Source organism: Chinchilla lanigera, unplaced genomic scaffold (assembly GCF_000276665.1).
Source record: "Chinchilla lanigera isolate Chin_1 unplaced genomic scaffold, ChiLan1.0 scaffold00015, whole genome shotgun sequence".
NCBI lineage: Eukaryota > Metazoa > Chordata > Mammalia > Rodentia > Chinchillidae > Chinchilla > Chinchilla lanigera.
The window spans coordinates 768,914-777,481 of record NW_004955416.1 but is presented as its reverse complement, the minus strand read 5'-3'; the positions used below and the strand labels follow the sequence as shown (position 1 = coordinate 777,481).

Genomic DNA, 8,568 nt, shown 5'->3' with positions numbered 1-8,568 from the left:
TATATATATACTGTACCATACTCTATTAGAGATTAAAGGCCTAAAATAGACATTTGAGAATACTTAATTTCAAAGTATTCATTATAGATATTAAAGGGGTGCAAGAATATGAGGAGGAATATTACTGACTTTTTGAGCTGTAGCCCATTTTGCCATGACCCAGAGATAGTTCTGGCTATTCTCATTTTAACATCTATTTAAAATTGTACCTATGTAAAATAATTTAATTGAGGGTGCTTATATTTAGCATTTTAAAGTAAATAGTTTGCATGTATGCTCCTCAATATAGATAGATATAGATGACATAGATGTAGATACATATATCATACACATTCAGAATTAAGAATAGAATGTTTATTTAGCTGCAGGAAATTGTACTCATTTTCATGAAAGAAAGTAAAAATCATTATTTAGTCATTTCTGATGACACAACTATGTTAGCAGTTTAAAGAAGGAATTTGTCGGAGTTTGAGGTGCAAACAAAAATAAAAGTAGAGTAAGGTTGCTCCTAGAATAGCTCTTTAATTGCATTTGTCACTATTGATGAACAAGACTCAGGCAGTGTGTTCTCTGTACACGATGTTTGACAGCTGCTAAAAATGGCAATGTCAGAGAGTCTTTGAGATCATCATTAATTCATTCATCCCCACTTTTCAACCTTCTCTTCCTGAGCATGACAGCCACAAGAGCCCTGTTAGAAGTACATCTTTCCAGCATTGCGGAGCGCCTTCTTGTAGTCCTTTCTTTATCCAAAAGAATGAGCTAAGTTGGAATGATGGAATTGTGGCATTGGCAGGCAGGTCGGAGTCTCCTCGCCTTTCCTCCAAATGGTTGGGCAAGTACCCCTTCCTTTTTTCTAGCACAGGTTTTCCTGGTTCTCCTTGTCCCCATGATCATGGAGGATGGAAGATGACAGAGACAGTCTTGTTCTGCATTCAGTCCCATTCTAGTTGTAAACAGTTCACACCATCATGAGCTCAAATGTGTAACTCCTACCCACCACTCTCCAGAACCACACAAAAGTAATCTTTCTTGTGGCAGCTCTTTAAATATTGAAGACAGTTCCTGTCCTTTCCTCCTCCCTGTTTTCCTTGTCCTGCTAAATCTTTGTAGTCTCTTTAGCCCTATCCAATGGATTTAAATTTTCTTTGGTGTCTAGAACAATCTTCTGAAGAGCAGCTTCCATCAGTGTCCAGCCTGAAGCTGGCCCCAAAGGAGCAGGAAGTAACCTCAGGGCAGAGTGGCTGTCTACCTCTTCCTGCAGGAGACTGAGTCAAAATGGATTAAACAGTCTCTATAAGAGCAGCAGCTGTCTCTCTTCCTTTCTGGGAATCAGAAACACTCAAAACATAGAAATGAGCTCTACATAGTGTGATTTTGGGTTAAGACCCATTTCCCAAGCTGTGGAGGGAATCATAGTAAATCCTGTGTGGTGATGATCGCAGACAGAAGCTTGTATAGAAAGAGGTTTTAGAATAAGGCTGAGAAAAGCTCTTACCTTCTGCTCAGACAAATTGACTGTGAACATGGAACGTGGCTTTGCTTTCTTTCAAAACTTGACATCTAGTCATTTTGAAAATGTAAGACTAAGTCTCCTTACTCTTGCTATCACCTGAGACTATTCTTAATGCTTCTTATTTTCTCTGTTAATATGCCCAGTAATTTCATCCACTTGGGCTGCTTCTATCATCATCTGTGTATGGCAGATTCCTGGGTTGGCACCTCTAAAGCTAAACTTCTTCCCCACCAACAGCTTTGCAGTTTCTCACTGTCTTTCGGCAGCAGACAGTGCAGATGACCAAAGAGACCCACAGACTGCCAAGTGTCTCCAAAAAGATCAAAAGCCTGAGTAGTAACGGAGACTACGACTAGGGGCGGACTGGTCTGAGTGATGGGAGAAGTGGGGTCAGGATCTCCTGTACTCATCCAAATAGCATCTTGATCTGACTTGAGGGAGATTCACAGAGAATTTTTGTGCCTGGGAGAAGACATTTAATGAGATGTTCTTCCCACTCTCCACTTTGGACTTGAAGAAATAACTTTACTAAAGGTAAGAAGTAAAGATTTGCTCCTTAGAAGAAGTAGGGCAGCCAAGGCAAACTTCATTTAGCCCAAAGTGCATGTCCACACTGTTACGGTTTAGATCTGAAACATCTCCCACAAGTCTCCCGTGTGTGAAAGGTGACTGGGTCACGGGCGTGCTGTGCTCATTAACGGGTTCACACTAATGAGTTCAGCAACTGTTAGGAGGTGGGGCGTGGTTGGAGGCCGTCACTCGAAGCTGACCTGGAAGAGCGCACCTCCCTCCTGGCTCCTCCTGTCGGTCTCTGTGTCCTGACCACTGAGATGTGAGCTGCGTTCCTCTGCCCGGGTGCTTCCACCTGTGCTGTTTCTGCAGTGGAACCTACTGACCATGGACTGAACTGTGAGCCAGAATAAATTGTGGGGTTGGGTATTTCGGCCCAGTGACGAGAATGTGACCAAGACGCACACAAAGGCAAAGAGGACAAAATGCTTTTCTTCCTCCCACTGGGAAATAGTACTTAAGATTTCGTTTTTGGTGTTCTTATGCTTGCTTACTGACACTGCCTGTGGCTGTACTTTCCTTGGTGGGGCAGGATATGACCCCCACCTTTCCCACGCAGGATGTAGTACAAACTTACAAAGCTTCTTTAAACCCAAACACCAAGGAATGAGCAGCTGGCAGTTCTGATAAAGCTGGACACTTGATCCTAAAAAAGCACTTCTGAAAAATCAATGTGAAAGAAATCAAAGAGCATTATGAACCTTGAATTCAAGTCTGAATTGCCTTTGGCTGCTAGTAATGGAGAGATGTCCTAAAGCTAGATGAGAAGTTTGAGCTCACACATAAAAGAAGTCGGGGCCAATATTGTTACTCCTCATCAGAGACTGCCCCTCCTTTGTCTTTCCATCCTTAGCATTGACTTCCATCTACAAAATCACTTTATGGTCTAATGTGCCAGAGTTCCAGCCATCATATCTCCATTCCATTTAGAAAACGAGGAAGCAACGAGAAGCAAAAAGACACTTGTTATCTGATCACTTTTTAGGGAGCTTTTCCAGAAGGCCAATCCAACAACCTCCACATTCATCTCATTGATCAGGCTTAGTTACATGGCTATAGTACAAGGAAGGCTGGGTGACATGACCTTTCAGAGCAGGCTGCAACCTTGAACAAAATAGGAGTTTGTTATCCTGGGAAAAACGGAGAGTGAGTCTTGGATAGTGAACTAGTAGTGCGTACTACATAAAGGAGAGGCTGGTTGGATTGGGAAATAAAATAGATTAGGTAAAACTATCCCTGGACTAGCACCCAAGCAGTAAAGAATTTAGGAGATAAAGAGGGATCCAAGAGTCCTCTTGGACCCTTGAGTCTACATGTCTTCCCTATCCTGGTCCTCTCTTTGAGTGGGCAGGAAGTACGGACTACCCAGGAAAATTCAGTCTGATGTCCTAGGACATAGGGAACTGGCTTTTGATAGCTATTATCCTGCATGGAACAAGAAGCTTCAGGTTTTTCAGATCATTTGTGAAAATGTTTCTTTAACCAAAGAAAGACAATAGACAATTTAACTTCTGTGTCACTGTGATATTGTGAAATAACAAGAAATAAATATTTGGCCTTCATCTCTAGTTCTCAGCAAAGAGCTCCTAGAACCCTTGGAATTCTCAGTGATAGAAGTATATTTTGTTATTCATAATAAGACTCTTTCAACCATATTTGCATTTATGCTAATGAGGTAACTCTTAGAGGATACTGGCTGCTTGCCGTAGAGAAATCAACTATGTGATTAGATGGCTGGAAATTTCATCCCCACCCTCTGCCCTCTGCCCTCTGCCTTCTGCCCTCTGCCCTCTGCCTGCCAGGAAGGAGAGAGGAGCTAGAGATTAAGTTAATCACCAAAAGCCAATGATGTAACCAGTTATGTACCTGAGCCTCCATTAAATCCCTGAACTATGGGGTTTGGAGACATTCTATAGTGAGGAGAACACGGAGATGCTGAGGAGGCAGCACGCTTGGAGAGAACTTAGACAGTTCCATGCGCCCCCCCAACTCTCCCGTTTGGCTGTTCTTAAGTTTTAGCCTTTGTTTAGAATAAGCTAGTAAAAGGTGATTTCCTAAGTTCTATGAACTGTTTTTTGCAAATACTGACTCCAAAGGGGGAGCCATCAGAACCTCTCATTTATAGCCTGTTGGTGAAAAACACAGGTCACACAACCAGAGACTTACAACTGGTATTTGAGGTAAAAGCAGCTTTGTGGAAGTGAATCTTTAACCTGTAGAACCTGTGCTACTTTACTTTATTGTAGGACATCCAGTTAGTGTTTGGAAAGCTAAAGAATTACCTAATGTGAAAGAAAAAGGCCCCACAAATTTGGTGTTGAGGTGCTGAGGAGAGGAATAATGTTCTTTTTAGTTACTCTATGTAAAAATTTGAAAATAGCCAAGTCATCCAGCTCCTTCCAAATATAATTTAATTCAGATATGTAAGATACCTAGGGGCAAGATTATCACCAAGGTAGAGTGTTTTGGCCGTATGATGAAAGTCAGACATAAACTGGATCTTGAGCCTTCTCAGTCCTCTAAAAGGACAGGTCCCTGTATCATCTTGCAAGACATTACCAATCAGCTGAAAATTCTCACTCAGTTTGTATAGTGGTGAAGTATAGCTCTTTCAGTGTTAATATCCCTGGGCTCTGGATGCCAGCAGTTATTATCACTTTTGGTGTTGATTGCCTTCCTTGGAGCTTTTGGCCACTGGAGAGGGCAGCTGCTGGCTATTCTTCAGTACTCTGTCATTCTCTGCTGCTAGCCACTTTTAGTGTTATCAACTCTGGCTGCTGGCAGCTTTCAGCATCAGTGGCCTTAGGTACACCAGCCTGGTGTGCCCTACACAAGACAGAAATCACAAATAGGCAAAACTATGCCATCTAGAAGAGATTATATTAGGACTTACGCTGCAGCATAAAGAGGAATAGTGCATAGACTGAACCTGTTAAGGGTAGAGGGAGCTGTTTTATAAGGAAGGGAAAGCAGCTCACCCATGCACAGTGTCAGACTTCCCGCTTGCTCTTGGGTAGGGGAGGGATATCTGGGGAACCTAGATGGGGAGGCTGCAGAGTAGTTGCCACCTTTAATGCCTGTCGCAGCTAAAGCAAACATCTCACCAAGAGGCTGTGGGGTGCCTGAAGTAGCCCAGGTGGTCTGCAAGGTGTTTACATGGAATGAAAGCACCTTTTAGAGAGTGTCAGGGCCTTCTCTCCTGTCTCATGACGTCTTATAGAAAATGACCCTATCATGAATTTTACTCAATCTGGCCTTCTTGTGACTATTGTGAAATTTCTTAGCTTAGCCTTATTTTTTTAAGTTCCTATTTATAGGGAATTTCCAAAGCATTTTCATCTTCATAGGAGATTTTTGGTCTCTGCTCATATACTTCAAATAGCAGGGACATACTATTTTACATATTTATTCCATAAAACTGGTTTTGAAAGAAAAAATATTTGGACCTGACCTATTTACACTGCTCAGAATTTCAGAAGTTTGACAATGACAAAGTATCAAGAACAAGACTAGATGTCATAGTAACAAGACTTTCCTAGTCTTGCTAGCCTAACATCCCTAAACTTAAAGCTTAAACTTAAAGCTTAAAGCATCCTAAACTTAAAGCTTAACCTTAACCAGCTCACCCGATTAAAGAAAAAAGAAAATCTACATGTGACAATTTAAAAATATTAATTTTTGACATTTATTTGCTAAGATAACCCTTGAATCCTTTGGCTAAAAAAAATGATTATTGTAAGTTCTTCAAAAACATCTATCCCAATTACATACTATGTACATGTATAAGAAAAATATTGACATTGAGTGTCCCTGGTTGCCTTCTTATGGGATTGCAGTTATTCTATGGATGAATGTATATTGGTATAATTTTTAGGGTGTGAATATTTTAATTCTTTCTGAATTTTGTGCACCTATCTATTTATTCTCCACACAGATCTAACTGGCTCAAAAGCCCAGATGATGATTCAGACCAGCTCTTCCGAATGGTGGCAGAGGTCTTCATCCTGTGGTGTAAATCTCATGTAAGAACACTTTTGAGCTCTAGATTTAGGGCGGTTGTGAAAGCTTAAAAGACTTTCTTGTAATGTTTGCTTTTTATTTCCTTCATTTAGAACTTCAAGAGGGAAGAGCAAAATTTTGTGATTCAAAACGAAATTAACAATTTGGCATTTTTAACTGGAGACAGCAAAAGCAAGATGTCAAAAGTAAGTCCTTACAAGTCATCTCTAAAGACTCTTTGACCTTGACCTTAGCCATGTCTAGAATCTATCCCAGGTTTTGCGGGGATTAGAACTCTACTTCATTTAGGTCAAACTCTGTTAGCAACTGTCTCTTCTGTTGTTTGTTGGAGAATTAACTGGAAGAAACAGTTCTTAAATAAGCATGGTTATCACATTTTATGAATAAATAGCTGCTTGGATGTTAAAAAGTTCAAGATTCAAGATTTGCCTAAGACATTCAAGAGGTCTCTAAAACAAACTTCCTTTGACGTTTTAAAATAGGACTAATTTCTGTGTACTGAAGCTCTATACATGCAGCCGGGAGCTGTGGCAGCCGCTTATAATCCCAGAACTCTGGGAAGCTGAGGCAAGATGAACATAAATTTGAAGCTCAAATTAGCCAGACCCTGTCTCAAAAATCAAAAAGAACTGGAGATATAACTCAGTTTAAAGACCCTGCATTCAATACCCTGTGCCACAAAAGATAAAAATGAGAAAAAAAAATACACATACTTGGCAAGGAAGAAATTAGCTAGCTTTGATGATTTCAATAGCAAATGCTTTTACATTATGCTTGTTTTCCTCCTGTCTGGAACATCAAATGCCTACTTTTATTTCAGATGTGTTGACCTCTTAATGCCTTCTGTTTATTTTCCATGACAGTTGCACTCAGAAAGCTGAGCATTTGTCCATCTACCTACAGTAAATGCTTGAAAGAAGGAGGGCCAAACATCTGTCTGAAAACAAAGTAACCTGCAGGGAGGAGTATAGCTGGGATCCGGGAGGGGAAACTGGCCTCCTGGCTCCCTCTTGAGTCAGGGCTGTACAAGAAGCTTCATTATTTGGATTGGAGAGACTTCCCAGACACACTCCTTCAGGTGTACACGCAAAAGCAAAGCCTCCTTAAATGTCATGTCTTGTTATCAGCTTTGTGGCTTACCCTTGACTCTTTCCCTGAGAAATGTAGCTCAGTGAGGTTGGCTGTATACGCCAAGTATAAGTGACCAGTCATACCTGAGATAATACATCTCTTTCATTGCTAGGACAATGCTACCTTTGAGGAATGTGAAGGTAGAGTGTGCATGGGGACCTTCAGAAGTAAGATTCAGTGCTGGAAAGAGGGAATCATAGGTTTGTGGCAAAAGCCTTGGGAATCTTTTCCATAGCCACTTGGGATGAAAGACGGTGTTTATGTAGCTGCAGCCAAGAGGCAGGTGTGACGCCACAAACAAAGGCCAACAACCGGTGCTCACCAGGTGTGGAGCCAGCCCTGGTTGTCTATAGTCATTCTAAACCTTCTGTCTTATCTATATTTTAGCTATGTTAACACTAGCACTTCTTCCAGCACCCAGCAATCAACTGTTGGAGGTGAGAGTCCACTCCAGTATACACTAGCATTCACTTTTAGTATGTGTACCATGTGACAGAGCCAAGCAAAACTGTGCACATACAAAGCAGAGGATCTGCACTGCAAAGGAACCGCTTCATGGATCCTTTTGTGCTTAAGATAATTTTATTTGCTTTTCCAAAATTTATTTTATCATTCACGTTTTGGTGAATATATCATGTCAGGTAGGATTTCTTGGAGTCCAACTCCCTACAATATCTAGCTTATAAGAGGTTGCCTCTGCAGGCTGCTACAGCCAGCATGGGCTCTCCTTTAAACCTGTCTTCCTACAGAAAGGCAATAAATCCCAGGCAAATTCCATGCTTTTCAGGTAAGGTAGACCTGCTGGCTCAGGACTGAACCAGCTAGGATTGTTATGACAGGCAACAATGGAGCAAAGCAGTGGAAATGACACTAATAGAAGGATTTGGATTTCTAGTAAGCAAATGACAAAGACACCTCAATGTTCTGATGATTAATGGATACTCAGGGTCCTTGGGTTTACATTTGGAGAGCGATAAGGTGACAGAAAATGACACTTTGGAATTCACCAACTAACAAACTAACCTGGTGCTTGTGCGTACTCCCAGCACTGAGTGAGGAATGGGATATTTGTTCCGTCAGAGGATGGTCCTGTCCTCAATCTGGGCATCTTCTCTGCTAGGAAAATGCAGGAGCAATTGCATTTCATTTCCACTGACATCATGTGCCAATTATTTCTGAGCCAAATGGGATTGGGTCAAAGCTACACTGTAACTGAACTAAGAGCACTCCATCCATAGACCTTAAATAACATTTGCCATTGTTGCCAGGGTGACAAATACCCAATTGCATCAGTTGAAACACAGAGTATAGTAAATTGCAATTGAAAGGAA

General features: G+C 41.2%; 1 protein-coding gene across 1 annotated transcript in view; it reads left to right on the top strand.

Annotated features, from left to right (window-relative positions):
* Positions 1-8,568, top strand: part of Ryr3 (ryanodine receptor 3) — a 547,606-nt gene that overhangs the window by 482,630 nt on the left and 56,408 nt on the right. The window contains exons 68-69 of the mRNA XM_005381167.2: positions 6,021-6,108; positions 6,199-6,291. Coding sequence (XP_005381224.1) covers positions 6,021-6,108; positions 6,199-6,291 — 181 coding nt within the window. The remainder of the gene's footprint in view (positions 1-6,020; positions 6,109-6,198; positions 6,292-8,568) is intronic.